The sequence below is a fragment of the Oryzias latipes genome, chromosome 6 (assembly GCF_053564925.1).
Source record: "Oryzias latipes strain Hd-rR chromosome 6, Olatipes_Hd-rR_3.1".
Classification (NCBI taxonomy): Eukaryota; Metazoa; Chordata; class Actinopteri; order Beloniformes; family Adrianichthyidae; genus Oryzias; species Oryzias latipes.
Genome location: NC_136242.1, coordinates 24,503,935 through 24,525,662, shown reverse-complemented (window position 1 = coordinate 24,525,662; position 21,728 = coordinate 24,503,935). Strand labels below are relative to the sequence as shown.

The 21,728-nt window shown below is 38.6% G+C and overlaps 1 protein-coding gene across 4 annotated transcripts; it reads right to left on the bottom strand.

The window, feature by feature from the left end:
• Positions 1-2,416: 2,416 nt before the first annotated feature.
• On the bottom strand, positions 2,417-19,542 carry rfx4 (regulatory factor X, 4). 4 transcript variants are annotated; one of them, XM_004069710.5, is made up of 18 exons: positions 19,043-19,542; positions 17,298-17,384; positions 17,074-17,134; positions 14,883-15,006; positions 13,156-13,217; positions 12,776-12,989; positions 12,266-12,343; positions 12,030-12,193; positions 10,974-11,074; positions 10,828-10,886; positions 10,572-10,716; positions 10,275-10,369; positions 9,668-9,785; positions 8,672-8,791; positions 7,910-8,071; positions 7,635-7,800; positions 7,411-7,549; positions 2,417-3,659 (listed from the first exon to the last, which is right to left on the bottom strand). In XM_004069710.5, exons 1-18 carry the CDS (start codon positions 19,083-19,085, stop codon positions 3,396-3,398), a joined length of 2,202 nt encoding a protein of 733 aa, XP_004069758.1. In that variant the 5' UTR covers positions 19,086-19,542; the 3' UTR covers positions 2,417-3,395. The 4 variants fall into 4 exon arrangements, with proteins under 4 accessions (XP_004069758.1, XP_011474584.1, XP_011474583.1 ...); XM_011476282.4 differs by having other exon boundaries at positions 7,635-7,761; positions 19,043-19,440; XM_011476281.4 differs by having other exon boundaries at positions 7,910-8,068; positions 19,043-19,440.
• Positions 19,543-21,728: the final 2,186 nt, after the last annotated feature.

Sequence of the window (21,728 nt, the reverse complement as noted above, 5' to 3'; positions counted from 1 at the left end):
TCCTAGTAGACGGAAGTGAATAATAATAATAATAATAATAATAATAATAATAATAATAATAATAATAATAAATAAATCTTTAAAACTTTTAGCATTTTTCTTCCACCATTACTCTACCCTTTGTTGTTGTAAACAATTAACTCTCTTTTCAAACACTTTGAAATAATATAACTATTTTAGTTCGTAGAAAATCTATACTCAATCAGGACTAGTTTGACAAAAAATTATTTTTGTTAAAAGACCTAATTTAGGTAATCTTTTAACCTTCACAGTTTTTCCAGAAGAATACAATCTTTTAAACAGCCGTAAAGATTTTAAGAACGTTTGTTGAGCGTGTTTTAGCTAATGGCAGTGTCATTATCCAGAAAATTCAAGGAGGGAAAGACATCAATATTCACCGTGTAAAAGCTTCTTACACTAAATCAGCAAAAGACTACTACACAATCATTTCCCAATAAATCAATTTTACAGCAAGAAATATGGAAATTCTCCAACTTTTAAATGTTCTCAGTAGTGGGCGACTGAGTGAACATCTGAACCAGGTGTGAAGCATGGAGGTGGAAGACTAATGGTTTGGGCTTGTTTTTGCAAACGTAGAACTTTGTAAGCAGAACACTTTTAACATTGTGAGAAATTTACAAAAGGTTATTGACATCAGAGGGAATCATGAGAATTGAGGTTGAGTCCAAAACCTAAAACTTGAAATGTTGTAGGACTTATTCAGCCTTATTTATGAATGATTTCATAAACAATGATAGGTTCAACTGGGGGCCAAAAGGTTCTAATGTTTTGTTCAAATTTAGCAGATTTTAATGTTATTTTTTACTTTGAGGTTTTCAGATATGAAAATTAATCCTCACAAAAAGGTGTTGCCAAAGGTTGGTTAATTAGTTACTAGTGCTAAAATGGCTTCACATTTAGCAAATTTTTCTGCGATGTCTTATTTTATTTTATTTTACTTTGTTTATTGTTATGGAATTTAGATTTTATATCAAAGAAATAAAATGCTGGAGGGTATGGAGTTATCTCGGATAGTTAATGGTAATTACTTAAATGACCAAATAAATGAGCTAAAATCAATGTGAAAGTGAGCAGTTGCACATTTCTCTCAGCATGCTGGATTCAGAAATCAGAAATCAGAAATACTTTATTGATCCCACACGTGGGAAAATTTGTTTGTCACCATAGCACTTGACAGCAGAGGGGAAAAAAGACTAAGAATAATAAAAAAAAAAAAAACAAGAACAAAGAAAATGTAGCATAAATGCAAACAACATGGTAGTATAATTTAAAAAGCTATTTACAGAACTAGCATATTTCTAGCATATTAATCTCCATTTGAGATCTTTGGCACATACTGACATCAACACTCTAATCAGTTCTTTTTTGCTTTGCGTTCAATAAATCTGCTGAATTTAATGTCTCAACGGAAATCTGCTGGAAGATTCAACGCAGAAGATCTACTCTAATTAAACAAAGGAAAAAGACAACTGACAGGGGTCAGAGGTTAAAGGTTATGGGACTGAGGTGCAATGACCCTGGCCCAGCAGGACATTCTCCCTATAGAAATGTAATTCTTTCTGCACTGCAGCTCTTCTGCTTCTGACCCAGCCCCCCACTGTGTGGCTATAGAGGTTCACAGAGTTGGAATGGAGAAAAAAGAAAAAAAAGCGGCTTGGATAATCACAGAAAAGAAATCCCGTTCACCAATACTGGGGATTAGGAATCTAAAGAAAAACAGTTTTACTGTAAGATTTCTTTTAGCCATTTTCCATAGTTTTGGCCAAAACCCTGGAACAATAAAAATTTTACAACATTTAAAGTTTAGTGTCACCAAAGAAACCTCCTTGATCTGAACCAACTTGATTTTGGAAGAGGTGATTTAGCGAAAACTGCCCTAGCTTTTGTCATAGAGCCTCTTCTCACAGTGTAATCTACCTTTTTAATCCTACTTGATTTTTCTACAGGTTTAAAACTGTAAATTCCAATATCTTCCTTTCTGAGAAAGTGGACAGGAATGCCCAGTTTAGCTTAGTTTGCCAATTACCTGATGAATTTTATGACAGATTTCATTTTCTTATACAATTACCGGTATGAAGCCCACTGAGACACTGTTGTTATATTGGCCTATATAGATTAAATTGAATTGGATCAAAAAATTTCCATGAATCCCACCAGGAGGACATTTCTTGATTTGACTACGTCTTCACAGGGTTGTGTTCCCTGACCTCTTCTTTTTTTGACACATCTTTGTGCTCCATTATCTGTCACATTCTAATTCTATGCTGATGAAATAAAGTTCTATTTGTATTTTCATCTGGAAGACACAAAGTCCTGTTTTTTCTGAATGACCTCAATAAAGTCCCCAACATAAGTACTAGTGAAAGAGAGGAAAAAAGATGACCAAAACAACTCATTTTTAAATAGAGAAATTATTTATGTGGCAGCATATTTTTCACATATACATAACTTTCAGCTGTGATAGTTAAACTGTCACCACATATGTGTTCCAGTGCTTTCATGGTATTTACAGAAGAGTTTCTAGACCTCATGTTACTGTACACTTTGATACTTTCCCTTTTCTATAAATACCCATAGGGTAATAGGTCCTTAGTGGCTTTGAGTGCATTATAAAACACACATCTCTAAGTTAATGCATCCTTTACTAATCATACAAAACATAGACAAAGTACCAACTGTAACATAGAAAATAAAGGATACACCATGTTACAAAGTCACAGAGAATACATACACATGTGTATTGTATGCATCTGAGAGTGTGTCACAGAAAAACAGCAAAAAACCATATTTGTTGAGTCAACCATTAAAAAACTCTTTGACTGGAAATATTGAGACACCTTATATGGGTCAATGGACAGAACTCTGTTGCAATAAAAAAAAAAGGTGTTCCAGGTGAGAGTTAAGGCAGAACAGCCGTTCATGACGATAGGGCTGAGCAACACGAGGAAGGGGCGTCATCACAGGGATTGCAACGGCGAAAAGCGCAGCCGGTCCTGACTGTTGTTGAGGTGACGTGAGCTCTGACCTTTCAGCGAAACTCGGCAGAGGTGTACATTCCTTAAAACGAAGGCACAGCTCGGCGGCAGCATTGCACTCCTAAAATAATAATGCTGCAAGTTTTGACAGTAGTTAGGTTTTTTTTTAATTCTCCCTTTAACATTTTTAAAGTTAAATAAACCACTTCTCATTTAAGCCACAATCACCCTTGTGATTGAATCGCTTGGAATTGTCATTCCAACCAGTGTTCCTGTCTCCTCGCGATGGCACTTCCACCTCTTTACTCACACATTTTTACTTGCACTTGAATGAAAGTACTTGTGTGCCTGCTGGCATGGCAGGTCTGGAGCTTGTACAATAAAATCCACAGAATTGTTTTATTTGGCCCAGCCTGTGGTGGCTTCACCATTTATGTACGCAAAGCCAGGAAAATGCTGCGAATGTTCATACTCCGAGTTCCTGCGAGGGCCTAGGGGAGAGTACATGTCCCCAGAGGGGGCGTAACGGGATGAATGCAAAGGTGGGCTCGTGTAACAGCTGTTGGCAGGGGACACATCCGGCCACCGGGGGGCGACAGGCGAAGGGTGCAAACGAGGAGTACTGCCCATCAGACAGGGCTCCATTCGAGACATCTGTTGGTACTGCAGAGGAAAAAACCAAGAGTGGAGAGTTTAAAACATGACAATGAAGCCTTTCCTTTGCTAAATCTATTAAAGATTTTTTTCCATACAATGAAACAATTAATGAATTTTTTATTCATGTTGCAGTGACATCTACTGTGTTATAAAATAACTAAAACTGCAGAAGTTTATTTAAAAAAATTTAAATTTAATTTAATGAAAAATAAATTCTATCCGGTTGGTAATTTACTGATAAATATGAAACAGATGGTTTAACATTCAAAAATAAAGATTTTAGGGAGGGTTTTAAGGTTAAACATCTCCTAATAAGTTCATTGGATGAGGTGGGGAACTTCTTCTAGGTGAACCTTTGAACTCCTGTTGCTTTGAAGAAGAAAAGTTCTGGGACAACAGAACCTGGACAACAGACAGATTTCCTCAGACAGTAAACGCAGATTCTCTTTCCTGTGCAATAGTGACTGTTAAACCCTGCTGGTCTTATATTCCAAGTATTTAAGGCTCTTAGAACTGGTTGTAAAGTGATCTTGCTGATAACCATTTCCTGTATTAAGACAATGCCTTACAATTAGAGACTTAAGCTCAAGAAATTTGGTAATTTTTTTGTTGCGTTTGGAAGCCAATCCTAAATAGCACAAAAATGGCCTCCTGACAAAAATATTTCCGATAAATTGAGATCCGGAAGAGTTTTCAGCTGCGCATCTGACCTCTTTCACTGACAAAGCGCGAGCATTGTGACCCATTTAAGCTCAGACGGGTCTTAAAAATGTGGAAGTAAAACGTTTTTTTCCTTTTTCTTGCTAAATATAAACACGACAGTCGATTCCATTATGAGGGATCACAGCATGGAAAAAGACGGTCAGGACAGGACGGACGACTCAGCTGCCTCTTGTTCACAGGCAGAAAAGAGACCATTGAATAACAATATTTTAATAAACGCCCCCTTGCCCCGCTCCATGACCACTGCCTCAAACAGATGAAGAGACTATTGAGAGCTGGAAGGAGAAGTAACAGAGCTGGGCCCCTCTTGGCCCCAGCCGAGCCACCTTTCACTGTCTGCTTCCGCGGTGTGGGGAGGCAGCGCTGAGGCCCAGCTGATCCCCTCCCATACCGGCAGCAGAGGCTGGAGGACCCTCCACAGGAAACCGCCACCAAAAGAGGGAATTCACACCATTTGCTTGAAAGCTTTAATATGAATAGATATCACTCACCCTGTTTGTCTTACTTTTAGTTTTATTTGAAATGAAATTCAGGTTAGTGTGCAGCAATTTGTCAAAATAATTAATTGTGCTAAAAACTTGTAGACAGACCTTTTGTGTATTTTTTGACCACCGTACAAATTAGCATTATGTGGACAATAAGAAACATTTTGCATACACAAATTAGCATTTTGTGGACAAAAAGAAACATTTTGCATACCCAAATTAGTATTTTGTGCGCAGAAATTAACATTTTCCGTACACAAAAGAGTATTTTGTGGACTCAAATTAGCATTTTGTGTACACAAATTAACATTTTGTGAGCACAAATGAACATTTTGAGGCCAAACTAGTAGTACAAATTGATTATGTTAAAATACTGTGCACAAAAAGGTAATTTGTGCCTGGAAAATGCTAATACAATACTTATAAATACTTTTTGGCCATAAAATGCTAAATTGTGGCCACAAGTTATTAATTGGACATAACAATTAACATTTGTATGCACTGTTGAGCATTTTGTGCGTACAATTTAGCATTTTGTCGGCACAAATGATCATTTTGTGCGCAAAAGAGTATTTCGTCTTTTGTATCTGCCAAGACCGTGTTCATCTGCGACAGACTAAGAGAAAATCAATATAGAATTCTGCACAGACTTCAATCCACCCAACAGCTTCTGCATAGACTCAATCCTCAATGTTCCCCTCTTCGATAAAATGTAAAACTGGTTTAGGAACCTACTATCACTGTATCTGGCAATATCCTTTGATCACTAGATTCTGGAAAAACATTGTAAAAGAACTCAGCTGTATTTTTCACAGAACAATCCCTCTGAGCCCTGCGCTGTTTCTTCTTGGCGTACCTGTGGAGAGACCACCTCTATCTGGTCAGGCGATGGTTTTATTACATAAACTGGCAAGACGATACATCCTGCTGAAGTGGATTCAGGGATAACCTCCTTCTGCCACGCAGTGGTACAGAGAGGCATTCAAAGTTCTTCCTATGGAGCGCCTCAGAGGCCTCTTAAAGGGCAACTCTGATGCTTTTTAAAAACTATGGAAGCCTCTGCTTGATCATCTTCCTGGTGATCTAGTCAACATTCTTTAGGCAGTCCAAACCTTGTCCTCTGATTGAACTAATGATAATCTGGTTCCCCATGATATAATCTATGAAATGTACTAGATGTATGTAACTATCTGATGTGTTTGCCTCCGTGCTCTGACTTTGTTGTGCTGGAATTTTTTTCTTTTTTTCTTTCTTCTGTTGCTGTTTGTTTTTCTCAAAATAACAATAAAAATGTTAAAACAGAAAAGAGTATTTCGTGGGCACAAATTAGTAATAGGACTTGATGATACTATAATATTAATTTGTGTGCATAAAATGCTAACACAATACTAATTTTTCACAGTAAAATACTAAATTGAGGCTTCAAATAATTATTTAGATGTAACAATTTTTTTAATGTCTTGTTCAGGGCTCTGTAAGAAATACAATTCTTAGCTTTATGAATTCATATACAATTAACTAAAAGTGAAAAAACACTAATTCACACTGAAATCTGTTGTAAATCAAAAGGACTAAAAACATCTCAATAGATGGGAACTTGTGGGTTCAGCTTAAAAATCAATAAGAATAAAAGAAAACATTTTAAAAAGTCCAGACCTTCTTTCTGCTTTAACTTTGATTTCATACTTTTGGAATAAACATTACAATTTTGTTTGGTACAGAAATAAAAACCATTTATAAATGCTGCAAAAAAATCTGGATTAATTGGTTAAATCAAGAAATGTTTGATTGATGAGTCACCAATCATCAGAATTGTTGGTTGTAACCTTATATCACATGTTACAGTTATGTTCACACTCACTTCCATTGAGAGATGAAACCAAAGAGACATTGATGATGCAATAAAGTACGGTAAATACATAACGTTCTTCATCTTCATCACTGCAGACGTAGGGTTTCGTATTTTACAATTGTAATTTGGCTGTTAAAACTGCAAATACTTTTGATATATTTATCTTATTTGAAGGTTAAGTGGTTAAATACAGGGAGCTTAACACTTTTCATAATTTATTTCATATTTTTTAATACTTTAAATTTATTTTAAGTTTATATTTAGAGGATAAAGATGATTTTATGATATAGATGATGAAAAGTTGCTGTGCATTATTCTAGAAATTACCACCCACTTGTAGTTTGTTATTAAAGTTAATTCCATTTAAAGATGTTTTGTTTAATCTTTTTTAAGACACAATCATCCTATATTTAAAAGACACCTAAAATGTATTCCCATTACCTTTTTTGTGCAAAGTTTTAACCTACAATCTAGCAATCTTTAGTTTTGTTCTGTGACTACAGTAAGAATATTTTATGTTTGCCGTTTTATTTCTTTGTTGTAATGAACATAAGCAAAATGACTACAAATATTCATGCAGATATTGGAGAATGAGATAGGAACCACTTCTTCAACATTACTTTATACTACTTTTTAAAGTTGGGGAAGTTTATTCATTCATGAAAATGCCAGCAAACACCGGCTCTGAGGGACGGACCTGTGCAGATGAGCGGTGGTAGGTGGAGTAGTGAAGGGGGGCTGGGATTGCCGCCTCGTGTGCCAGACTGGGATACTGGCCCTGGATGGAGTGAGGATGCTGATTGCTGTAGCTGCTGTAGTTGTAGCTACCAGGGTAACTACGGAAGCATAAAGGAAAAAAAGGATATTTAATTGAATGAAAACTATCTTAAAATCTTGTTTTGAAACTCGGGTCATATTTACCCGTGCTCTTCTCTGTGGGGATAAACCGGCATCCGGTGGGTGGAGGACGGAGGGGGGGCCGGAGCGCTGCTCCTCATGCAGGACAGCTGCTGTCCAGCCTCCGGAGTAGAACCACCAGCTGTTGTCACTGTGTATGTAAGGGACCAGGTATATGACTGCACAGCACCTGGTAGACACGTGTGAACACAAACGTTTGTGGCACAGCAGCTCAGTGCAGGAAGGTCCGTTCCACTGCTCGTTCACAGGAAGTGACCCCTGGGGGAGCCCGGTCTCACCTGTGGAGGCGCTCACTCCGGTGAACTCCGGGGACACCGCAGCTGTGGGAGAACCAACCGAGGAGACGCTGACGGAGTTGACTGATCGAGCAGGGGAGTATGACCCTGGAGACGGGGAGGTGGGAGTGGTTTCTGAAAGCGTGAATTCCTCCTCTGGTTCTGCTGAAGAGACACAACTGCTTCTTTAACACACGACATTTACATAAACCGATGACACGGAAATCCTTTAAGACCTGCTTAATTTATCAAAACACTCGCTAAAGAAGTGAAGAAAAGGTTGTTTTATTCCCCTTTGATGCATTTTACTTCTAGCCGTCTCAGCTACGACAAGCAAATAGGAATTCTTTTCAGTATAAAAATGAACTAAACTCCCAAAAAAAGAGTTTTCTGTTTGATGATCTTTGTTTTAATATTTAAAATTTTTACAGAATTCACAGCTGAGACATTTCAAGAAGCTGCAAAAAAGTAAAAATACAAAAAAAAAAAAAAACAGTTTCAATTTACTTTTCATATTAAAATAAGGCTAATTCAAACCAAAGCTTAGTTGAGTATCAGTAGATATAAAACAATTAAAAAAACAACATTAATAATAAAAATGAAAGGAAACAGTATCCAAATGTGGCTGACCTATTAGTATATATATTTTTTTTACAAATAAATGTATCATGAATGAATAAAATAGCCGAAAGACGCTTTGGGAATCTGTTTAGTTTCTGGTGACATCTGCATGTTTCTGGGATGTCCCTGCAGCTGTGGGCTCACCTGTGACCCCCTCGCCCTTCATGGCCCTCATCAGGTCGTTGGCTCTCTCCTGACAGTGCAGAGACTCCAACAGGTAAAGCACATAGTCATCAAACATGAGATGGATCAGGTGGAAGGAGCCTGTGGACAGAAACGGCCAACTTTTACAGGAAAAATGTCAGGATTCCAGTTGATGGGGGTAAAAAAAAAGTTAAAACAGGACAGGCTGACATCAGATCCCGTCATTAACAGGAAGCGGCTGCTCTCCTTTCCGTGCTCTGCCTCAGAGCCAGAAAAATATGTCAGCCAACCCCTGAGGTCACAAGAAGGATGAGAATGAAGCATTTGAATGGGGGGGGTGTCATCAACTGTGTCATTGTGCCGGCCGCCGATGCTGCCGTGTGCATAATAAACACTTGTGGCCATTCAGGAGGAGCGGGGTGTAATACTGACCGCTCATAAAATGGAAAAGACGGGCAAACACACCGGGAGAGGGGAGGGGCGCCTTTTGTTAATTAGCTGTTTGTCCACAGAGATTGGCTTTATCAAAACACCGCGACCAGCTGTGTCTTTGATATTCACAGACAAGCCGAAGGACATGAGGGAGGACAGACGAAAGGGAAGCCATTCTCTTTCCTCCCGCTTTTACAGCTCAGACTCGGGTCGTACACAGCAGGCCGTTAAAGCTTCTGCCATTTTCTCCTCCTTCCTGCTCAGTTTGGACTTAAGTGGCCGAGAGGTCCAGAGAAATTTCAAAAAATCCTCCCTGATGACACCGATCAGGAAGCAGAAAGCATCAGGTTTCACAAAAAACTCAAACGGTTCCTTTTTTAAGGGAAATTCATGAATGGTTTTTGATTCTGTAGGTGACAAATTTTTTATAGAATTCTGAAAAAATTAAAAGAAATTCTGCAACAGGATTTTGTGCAAAAAATAAAAATAAAATCCCCCCCCCCCCCCTGAACTTTCAGGACATCCTTCTTTATGAAGACATAATGAGAAGCAGCGTCTGCTCACCGAAGCTGGGCGCGCTGTGGAGGGTCATATCCCGGATGACTCTGGTACCAAAACACGACCACATCAGCAGGAACTGTTGAGCCACCTTCTTCAGGCAACCGGGCCTCTTTCCTGCCACCTAGAGAGAACATTTCCATGAGAAAAGAGGGGGAAGGGTGAGGATGCTGGGGCAGAATTAACCCCCGGGTCCGTATTGGGGCTTAACCCTCAGGAACGAAAAACATGTCAACAAGTCAACTATTTAATTTGCCCCCAGGGACACGCCTTCCTATTGAACTATTGTCTGGGCGGTGCAAGACGTTGCCAAGGCGACCAAATTTTACAAGCCCATATCTGGCACATAATGGACGCAAATGGGAAGCTTGAAGACATCATTAACTGGGAGGACTGCAGTGTAAGTGGCTCTGTGGGAGAAAGACGAGCGGCTTTAAGCTGCAGGTGTCCCTGCCAGGAAGACGATCAAAGTTTTGCTTCAACTATTTATTCCAACCTGGTTTTCTGCATTTTTGGGAAAAAAGTTTCTTCATTGGTGCATCTTAAAGTCAGACTCTTAAAAAAAAAACATCTCAGCAGCTTTCAAGAGTCGACTTGTTACAATGACACTCACCTTGACGACGCAGCGGTCCACCATGGAATCCAGCCACTCGATGTACGCCTCGATCGGGGACTGCTCCTCCAATAAGCGGTCAAACTCCTGATACACTGTGACAGCAGCCAGGACATCAACTCACACTTCAAAACCAGAATCAGGACATAAAGCTGCATCGGAAAACCAGAGCGTCTACATTTCAGCAACCTCTACTCCGTCAGGACAGAACGGAGAAAGCTCCTCAGAAGAAGACAGGACTGGTTAAACCTTTAGGTGTCCCCTTAGCAATGCTACTGGAATCTTCTGTGGACTTACGCTGGATGATGATCCGCCTGTGCTCCTCCTGAGAGTCCTCCATAGTGTAAAGTGTCTGCTTGGTGATGCTGTTCAGGTCCACGTTCCTCCAGTCCTCCAGCATTTGAAAAGTGATATCCGCACTGTTTATTACAGTCCGGGACGCCTGAAAAATGTAGAGACGCGCAGAATGACACACCAAGCACCCCCGGGTCTCTCTGGACTTGAAATGTTCTATCATGGACGTAATGGAAACTGTCCAGAACCTGACAGGCACCTGACATAGATGGTTTAACGACGTTTGCCGCTTCAGGATCTGAGAGAATCTCCGGGACACTGGAAGCAGAAAAATAAGAAAAATCCTTCAATTTCAGCTATTTGGTTAATAAAAACAATAAAGCAGGTAGCATTTTAAAAACTTACACTCAAATTTGATATTTCTCAGGTTTTCGGGAAGGTCGTGAAGTGCTATTTTAAGCCATTCGTCAAGTTGTTTGGCAAATTTTCGGATAACCTGAGTCAAACTGTGGAGAAAGGACAATTAGGCAGAATTATGAAAGCAGGAAAAACATTGTAGATAGATTAGATGAAAAATGAAAATGGTATTGTGTTTAAAATTCTATAAAACCTGAAGCTTTTTATGCTACATTTGTATATGTAAAAGTACACTCAAATTAAAGGTTTATGCTTTTTTTTATTTTATTTAAAAAAAAAAACAAGAACAAAATTTGTTTTTGTTTTTTCTCTGGATCCTTATTTTAATATCTCTAATATTGTTCCCATTATCTTGTTTTCATTTAAACTTTGGATGACAGAATTTGACTTAACTTTTGACTTTAAGATTTTCCAACTTAACTTTTGATTACTACTATTTTCAAGTTTGTGTATTTTAAAAAAAGGAACCATGGTGTCATATTAGGATCAGGTAAAAGTGAATAAAAAAACAATTTATAAATTTGGAAGAAAGAAAAAGAGAAAACTTGATTAACTTTTATGCTCGAAACCACACCTTGTAAACTTGAAGGGAGAATTTTGAAATTTTGAAAAATAAAATTGTAAATTTGATAATATATACAACCAAAATATATTTTAAACTTGAAAGAAATATTAAAAATTTGAACAACAAAAGTTAATGTAAAACTTGAAATTGAAACTCTCTCTTTTTAATTTTCCTTTTTTTTAAATTTAGTCAGATTTCTTTTATTTTAAAATCACTTTATCTCAAATTTCCTTAAATTCATCAAGAGCTTTGAGTTCAGGGTGATTACATTCCCACTGAGTCTGAAATTGTATTAGTTTTAAACTAAAAAACAATGCATGGACACGACCATCGTCCAGAACTAGAAACGCATTTGACCTAAAAGTAAACAATTTTAAAATCTAAACTTTAAAGGAATGTGTTTAAAGCGTGTGTCTAACAGTTGTGTGGTTGTATGGATTTGTTGACACAGGAAGGTCAGGAATAATCCTGGCGCTCACCTGTCAGGCAGTGCTTGAAGGACGGTGGGCATCAGAACCCCGGAAATGGCCTTGTAGAGGATGGAGTCGCAGACGCCGACGATGTTCACCACAGTGGGGGAGCCGAGGACAGGCAGCATGTGGGGGGGCATGCCCTGCCAGAAGTGCAGCAGGAAGCTTTGAACCTACAGATGAAACAAAGGAAGTGAAGCTTCCTCCAGCTGAGGTGACACTGCTCAGGAAAATGGAAGCTTCACCTCGTCAAAGTTGGCTCGGATAACAGTGTCCAGTATCCTCTGACAGTGTGTTCTGTACATCATGATGAAGGTCGACACCTGTGGGCGACAACCGAGTGTTAATCCAACTGCAGCACAGAATTAATAGCCCTCTCCCCGTAACTTCTGGAGAAAAACAAGTGCAGCAAAAACAAGAGGATAAATCTTAAACAAAGCATGAGACGCAATAAATTTATGCTGCAAGTCCAGGCTGGAGAAAAGTAATATAAAACAGCCTTTACAGATCAGCAAAACACAAACAATTTAAAATCATGGCCTCCCTTAAAAAGCCAGACAGCTAGTGCCTGTCCTTTGTCTGAGATCTTATTATCTGCCCTAAAAGATTAAGAGTTAGTGTGGAGGCAGCACATAAATCCTTAAGGTCCTTCTCTAAACTCAGATAAAAGAACTAGAGGAGGGGGCACCAAGATGGTGAGAGAAGTGAGGTGTGAAGGAGGGATGGGGGGTCTGTAAAGATGGACTCCTGTTTACCCTCTCCTCTGGCAGGCTGGCAGGCAAATTTAGGTCTTTGACATTTGGGAACTCTGGCAGGAGCGTCCCCAGTTTGGAGCGCGGTGAATACGCCACTGTCTGCTTCGTGACCTCTTTCTTCCCCGTCTCGTTCACCCACGCCGCTCCTTTCTTGGAGTACATCACGTCGTAGTACGGAGACGACTCCTTCACTGCGATGCCATAGTAGTGATACCTGAGGAGAGGAGACGCAACGAAGGAGGACTAAGCAAAAGCCTGCAAGGCTAAACAGTTCATTAAATACTGTACATTTATTACCTTTTTTTTTTTAATATAAGGTCAAATCTTTACCAAAAGGCTAAAAATAAGAAACGGTTTTGATGTTCTTGAAATGTTCTTACTTTGACTGGCCCCTGGTTCCCAATCTTCTGGTGGTTAGTGCTGGAAACTGTTGCCTTATAATCTGTTTATTGGGAGAAATAAAAAACGTGTTTAAAGTTTTAACTACAAACTATTTGATCCTTGCAAAGATTTCAAACCTTGTTTTTAGTCATTCAAGATATTTGACCAGGTTTTTAAGCTGTTTTGACTTCTCTTTGCTCTGCAGCTTTCCAAAATCTTCTTAAAATCAGCACTTTTTGAGTGATGAGTCAAAAATCATTTTGCTCCAAACTCTCTACAATAGAAAAACATGAATTAAGGCAAAAAAGGGATGTTATAGTTCACCTAACTTGTCTAGTTCAGACAAGTTATCATTGTCATTATTTTTTAAACAAAAATGTTGATTTATGTTCAAAGAATAAGTGCTAGTTTTAGATTTTAATAGGATCTATTAAGGTGGGACAACTTGTACTAAGATGGTTTTCTCATTTTTTTCACATTTTTCTATAAAATTAGTCATTTCCAATGATTACACTTGCTTTTGCAACTGTAAATTAAAAAAACAACCACATTACATACAAATGATATGCATAACCACTCCAACGATGCAGACCAAATAGCAAAAAAATTCCTATTATCGAGCTGTACAACATTCTATCTAACAAATAACTTTATAGATTATCTTTCCTGTTTTGGAATGCTTGAATGGAATTCCTTTTATCTACATTTTGATTTATTACTGTAAGATTTCTTGCCTAATAAAAATGACTTGCTCCATGGACAGATATTTTACTATTTTCTAGTAATTTTATTGTTAAGCATCAAAGCAATTCACTGATGTTAAAAAATAAAATCTGAAATTAGTTTAAATCAAATTTTAGGTCAGTAAAAGTAAGTATAACATTCCTTACTTAAATAGACTTGGTTTAAAAAATCTATAATTTTTTTTTAAATAAAGAAAAATCAGTAGAGTTTTTCTAAAATAAAATCCATAGGGGGGTTTGTGACTTAAATAAAAAAAAAAAATCCAGTTATGACATCCAGCATTACTTTTTTCTTCATCAACTGCCTCCCCTCATCCTCACACCTCCTTCCTTTCCTCCCCTTTTTGTCCGAAGAGATTGGCTCCTCGGTCCGGCTCCTGGTGCAGAAACTTTAGCAAACAGTGTAGCTCTCCATTGTGTGCGATGAAAAAAAGGGGCCAAGCTGTGAAGTTTCTGTCAGGCCCCGCTTGATAAATGAGCAGACAGGGAGGCAGTGCAGGCCCTCTCTGGTTTTTTTGTCCCGAATCAATGAAGCCTTCCTAAAGGACACCCCACACTGCTCCAGCCACTGATCTAACATTCCGCAACATCTCACCCTTCCAAATTTCCTTTAATTACACATTAATCCAGGCCCCTTCTTTTTTTCAATATCTTCCGACAGGAGAGGTGGAGGAGCGGGGGCCGGATTGGGGTTGGGGGTTGGGGCTGGAGTCCAAGGTACAGCGGATGGCTGGGGGTAGAAAGGTTTGAGGGACTTCTTGGGGTTGTGGGAACAGAGGAAAGCACATCTCCTTTGGCTTTAGATGATGTGCTCACACTGAGCTGCAGCGGCAGATTATGACTGATGGAGTCACTAAAAAGCCCACCTTAGCCATCAGAAGCCGAGCGTAAAATTGAAAAAATACGTATGTTGGTTTTCATCCAAATCCCCCTGGAAGTGATACGAGTTTTAAATCCCATCAACACTGACATAAGACGGTCACCTTTCCAAAGCTTGCTGCGTTCACCGGCTGCGTGTCGTGCTTCTCACTGAAGTCCAGGTAATGCATGTAGAGGGCACTTCTGGGGATGCATACACCTTCAGCAATCTCGTAGTTCTCTTCTAACCTGTTAAAAAGTTGGGAAAAAATGGATAAATAAGCATTTCTTTCTAAGACGTGCTCTCATTTTCTTTGCCAATTCCAAGAGCCAGATAAGAAAATCACGGTTAACCACATATATACGCTCTTAACAACTTCATCAGGCTAATTTAAATTTCGCAGGGTTGGAAAATAAATAATTTCGCCCAAGTGGAGTCGCGGTGGGGCAGTGGTTAGCACACTCCAGAGATACCCCCGGTTCAAGTCCCAGCCGGGGAACCTGAAACAGAACAACAATTGGGGACCTTTGCATGTTCTCCCTGTGCTTGCGTGGGTCTTCACAGGGGACTCTGGGTTCCTCACACCGTCCAAAATCATGCTTCATAGGTTAATTGGTTACTGTAAATTGTTGTGAGTGTGCATAGGTGTGTGATTTGTGGCCCTGTGACAGACTGGCGACGTCTCCAGGATATCCCCTCCCTTCGCCCACGAGTAGCCCCACAAAATGGCTTTAGAAAATGAATGAAGGAATGAAATGGGTACACATGCAGAATTACTTATCTCTAAATATTTGAGTTAAATTAGCAATATTAAATAGTTATATGCAATAAAAATAAAATTGAATTACCGGTAATTGTAAATTCATCCTTATTGCTGAATGTATTTTCTTTGGAGCACCAATACAAAGCCCTGAGGTACACCAACAAATGAAACTGACTTTAATTGTGTGTTTTTTCTGCACTTTCTACAGAAAATGTTATATCTTTAAGTGACAAAATAAACAATGATTTCTATTTTATTATATTTTAACTACGATTTCTGTTTTATTTTTCAGCCCTGATGTGAAAATCTTTGTTTTTAGTTGTTAGCATCTGAGAGAAAAATGTTGAAGGCAAACCTATTTGTTAGTAAGTTAAAAAAAATGTACATGACTATGCAATAAAAAACAGAAAAATTAGGAACTTCAATGTTTTAGATTTGATCCATATTTAGATATGAATGGAGAAAATCCAACAAAAGATCATTTTTAACAGCATCTCGGTGAGTTTTTCATTCAAATGTTTGTATAAGTCCCTAAATTTGCTTTTTTATTATACAATAAAACACCAGTTACTAACTTTGAAATCCTTGAAATTCACCAGGATTAAAGATGGGAGAAGATTTTAATGATAAACCGGAGAAAACCTTGTGAAGAATGAGGCATTATCAGAGGAGCATCACATATAATATAAATACTAGCGTCAGTAGGTTTTCCAGGTTTTCTTTTTAGGGTATTGATGTGAAGTTTAAGAATAAAAGAAAAAACATAATTTTTCAGACAATATTGTGGGGGAAAAGAGTGCAGTTATGAGAAGATTTTTAAGTCAATGAAAAAAAGAATTTGAAATACACAAAAGTGTGAATTTATTTCGTGTAAAAAAGCCTCCTTTTTTAGATTTTATAATCCAAGTATTTTAAATAAAGAGTTACTTTTGTCTGTGCAACATCTGAATCCAAAAGTCTGGTCCTGTTATGCTTAACCCTTTCAGTGGGTTTATGTACCAAGGTGACAATTTATTTACAATAAATCTACAAGAAATATAATATTTAATGACAATTATGTTGTTGTTGATTTTTAAACACACAGGTCGATGTTTGGCAAATCAAAACAATAATCCATGAAAATAAAAAAAACACAAAAGCTTTTAAAGTTTACAGGTAATTTGGGCTGAATGTCAGTTAACCCTTTGAAAGTTATCTGGTCGCAAAATGATGCACATAAAAAATGCTTTAATGATGCATTTTTACAGCAGATTATTTGAAATACATGGACTAAAGAAATGTTTAGCTGTGTGTTTCACACAGTTTAGATCAAATCAAAACATCAAAACCCCTCTTAGATCAGAGTTTGCCAAATGATTTTCAAGCACATGGCTTGTCTCAATCTTGTTGATAATGGATCTTGGTTTGTCCGATTTATATATTTATTTTGTTTTTTATGAGAAACATATTTGTATCGCTTAAAAATGCAAAAATATTGACAAATAAATATATTTTTTGCATCTACCTGTTGTGTTGAACAGAGTAATACATGGTGTCGTAGTTCTTTACTTACCATTCCAGAGTAGCTGGAGTTGAATGTGGTTTTGAGGCTCTGTTGTTTTCCTTTTCTTCATCTGCAATAAGCAACACATGTGGGACAACAATTTTAGGAGTTTAACACAAGCACGGGAATACTCTGTGAAAATATGAATGAATTTTTTTGGAATAAACTAACAGGTCGGACTATTTGGGTGTTGGAAAGTGCACATTCAGGTGGGCAGCGAAGGATCTGCTTACGTTCGTCGGTGGACAAGTTCCCCAGAGACGTGTGGCTGGAATATCGCTTGCTCTCACTTTCATTAAGGCACCTTTCAATCCAGCTCTCTGTTAAAATAATGTAATTTGGTTGAAATATTTAGATATGATGACATTTTGAATCTTTTTAAGTTATGAACATCAGCTTTTTCTGTTTTCGCATTTTAATCCTCGGACTAAAATGTCTTTTTCTGCGGTGACCTGATATCATCCAACCAAAGCTTTATTTACATAAACACAAGCCATACAGGACTTATTAAATGTCAGTAATGTGACAGGGCGAGCTGACAGCAGCCGATTGTAGGAGCAGCAGCACAGCCATGGCTCTATCTAAGATGTTTTCAGCAAAACTGCAGGAATCCAGCATTGTTCCCCAGAGACTAGGAGCGCTCATACTCGCTTAAAAGAGCCTGTGCACATTACTGAAGCAGTCTGGTGGAATAGCGGCCATTGTCCCGTTTTAATTTCTACTTAGAAATGGCTCAACTGGTGTGCGAGAAGCCGCAAAACACAAATGGTGTAAAAAACAGCCCAAAGGACTATTCAGAATTCTTAAGTAAATGTCATAAACAAGAAAACCGTTTTTGTTTATAACATTAAAGCACTTTCTCGATGACATTTTCTATGACATTGTTGTTACCAATACAGAAATCAAAAAAGTAAATAGAAATGAATCGAAACATTTGAATCCATTTCTAAAAACATAATCTATAATTTTTCTGTAAACATTTGTCCATCTTATTTCAAAGAAAAAAAAAAACAATATTTTTGTTTGAAAGGATTACACATTGGTAGAGACAGGAGGAAAAAGTTCTGAAAAGTTTTAGGAGTTTGACTTTAAAAAACTTCAGCTCCTCGCTCTGCACGTGCTACCTAAAAAAAGTCAACCAGCAGTGTTTTTTTTTTGTTTTACAAATTATGCAATTTTCACTTTTAGAAAATCTGTAGCATTATTCAAATAACTTATTTAAATAACAAATTAAAGTTTCTATTCTTCAGATGCAGACAGAAAGTGCATTAAATTGTTAGCATTTAGTCACAAGTGTCGTTTAAAACAATCTGCATTTAATTAAAAAAAAAGAAAATCCTTTCTATTTTTAAGTTCTTTTTTTATTTTTAAAGGAGAAAATAAACTTGTACTGAGAAAATTCTCCGAAATAAACAGTATCCGTTGAAGTGGAGCTAATTCTCCACGATGGCTCAGACCTCAAGCTTCATTTACCCCAAGAACAGAAAACTGGGGGATCTAAATAATTGGATTAAATCTGATCAGCAAATGAGACTAACTGGCACTCATTTATCAACACATTTAGGACTAAACTACTACTTACAAAACATTTATGACAAATTAGGCTTCAGTGCTTTAAAAAATACACCTGTTGCGACAGTAAAAGTGGATTTTTATTTTTTATTTCTTTGGATTAGCTTTTTGAAGTTTAAATTCTCAGAAAAACTTTTCCTGTTTTAACATTCAGCTGATGAGCACAAAAACACACAAAAAAATGTAATTGTGTTCTATGTTTGCTCTCTTTTTTTAACAGTTTTGTCGCAGAAAATCAAAAACGCCTGGTGCATCTAGAAAAATCACAAAAATAAACATAGAGGGCCAAAAATGAATGAAATAACTTCAAAAGAGAATGGATAAAAAGGAGAATCCAGAGAGTTCCTGTGAGCACCTCCAGAGAAAGTAAGAGGCACACAGGGGAGGCAGCAGCAACAGGACTGACCTGTGGAATCCATGTCAGGCTCCTCCAGCAGCCCGCAATGCATCCTCTTCCCATCAACGACGCTGGCTGCTCCAAGAAAATGGCTTAGTGCACGTTTCCCCCACCTTAGTGGCTCTCCCCTCGTCTCGCTCTGTGTTCCTGTGACCACTGCCCGTCACAGGAGATGTTGAGGATCTGAGGTTCGCCCAGAGAGGGGTGGTGTTGGCGGAGGAGAGAGGGAGAGGTGGGAATCAGGGTGGAATGAGACGGGGTGTAGGGGTGGGGAGAGAAATCCAGCGGGGGGAAAGCCAGACCCGTCAAAATGTTTGCTGATGTTTCATGGGAAAGGGGCTTATTTTATAGGAGCCCTGATGGGGACATGTCATTGATAGGCTTGGAAGGCTGATGAATGGCCCCAAGTCAGATGGGGATGTGGCAAGGCTCACTGGAAGTCTTTTGTGGGGCTGTTTTGAATAAGAAAAGCCCACCCCCCCACCCCAAAAAAAAGAAGAAGAAAAAAAGAGGCTTAGATGTACGCAGTCCTAACACTGTGGCCCCACCGTACTCCAGTTTAATGGCTTTTAATGCGTTTTACACAGCCCTGCGCTTCAAATAAAATAAATTTCCTACTGCTTTTTTTAAATAACATTCTCACACTCCATAGACACTTGTTGCAGCATTTGTGAACAGCATCCTCAAAACCACTTTTCTGACTGACAACTCATTTGCTTGATATTAGGACAGGTATGTTTAACCGCTGTGTAGGAGATTTCTCAGCTGGGTTTTGCTTGTATTTCTAACTCTTTCACTTATTTTTGGTGTGCTTCTGAGAAGAGGCAAAGCTCACAAAGAAGGGGGGGAAGTAAAAGTGCAAAGCCTGAGGCTGGGAGGGCTCTGATGGAGTGCCTGAGAGCTGGAGAAGGGAAAGCTGTGATTAGAATATGAATGGAACCGCAGGAGGGGGGAGAGGAGAGGGGAAAGAAGAGAGAGAGAGAGAGAGAGAGAAGAAAAGCGGATTATGGCAGAATTACTCACAACACCGTGGACGGCAAAGGAAGCACTTTCTCTTTCGGTGCACAGGCGTGGAGGCTGCTGCTGATGCTCCTCTGGAAGACACCTGCACGGACAAGGTGTGAGCAGCGGGGCAGGATGCTGCATCCCTGGACACACCCCGCCCCACTGACTGAAGCTGCAAGACTTGAATGAAAGTCATAAACACACAAATTTCAATTTAGTGTAAACAGATGAATGCAAAGATTTAAAGTTAAACAGGTACAGCCAAACATTAGGCTTTCTGCACAAATCTCTTCTGCTCCTGTGGACTTGAAAGCACCCAGTTTGGTTATGTGTGTTTGTATGCGTTTGTGTGTATATGTGTGTGTGAGTGTGTGTGTGTGGTGTGTGTGTGTGTGTGTGTGGGGGGGGGGGGTCCCACATATAAGGCATTTATGGCATCAGAGCTTCTTGAATAAATATCTTAAATTAAAGACCCACTAGGATAAAAGTTCAGTTTTTTGTGTTTTTAACATATTCCTGTAGCATTTTTCTGATGATGGAGCACACACACAAAGAAAATTAAGATTAAAATTGCATTTCTGAGTGTTTCTTTATTTAAATTGTTGTAAACCAGATAAAAATACGTCGTTCGAAAAGCTTGTAGTTGTTTTGTACAAACTATGGTCGGCAGGTCACAGGTTTCCTGCTCTGCTCCATTCTGATGCATCCACTTGCAGACAAATAGATCCATGTACGTCTTTGGTTTCCCCATCTGAGCTGAAAACTCTACGGCTGGATAGCTCCAATATTGCTCGCCATTTACGTTGCACCTGTAATGTTAGGTTGGGGTTAGGGCTGCACGATATGAGGAAAACTTGCGATATGCGATATTAGTGATCAATATTGCGATAACGATAAATTTGCGGTAAATAAACAAATAGAAAAATAAACAAAAACATCATTCCCATTTCATTGCAACAGTTTAAAATTATACTCCAAATGACCCTCATCGACATGGGGGACAAACGTCAGGGTGGCTAACCCTGGTCCTCAAGAGCCTCAACCCTGTCTGTTTTCCAATTCTCCCTAGACTGCTCGATAATGATAACCAAAATCAGGTGTGTTCAGTCAATCAGGATGTGAAATCACTTGAGTCAGCCAATCAACAGCAAGCTGGTTAAGGAGAGCTGGAAAACAGGCAGGGTTGAGGCTCTTCAGGACCAGGGTTAACATAATAGGCCTCCATCTGATTGGTCAACAATGGGAAGGCGTCCATCTGATTGGTCAAAGCATAAAGGGATTTATTTGATTCGTTAAATGCTTCAAGCTGCTAGAAGATTGTTTTAACACATTTTGGGTTTGCGATTTATTGCGATATTCGCCGTCTTTTGCGATATGCATATTGCAGAGCTGGATATTGCGATAACGATAAATTTGCGGTATATTTTGCAGGCCTAGTTGGGGTCGTGAGGGGCTGTGAGCTAGCAGGAGAGTGTTTAAACACCGGGATGATGGGAAAAGAGCGAAGGCTGTTGCAAACAGTCACGCCTACAACTCCGAGGGGAATTTCTGATGAACTCCTGCCGCTCTGCAGAAACTATGTACAGGAAAACTACACTGCTTTTTTGATTTGGTATAAAATTATAATTATAACTAAAAGACACGGGCAACACTTTGAGAATAGATGATTGGAGTTGGACTTTAATAAATA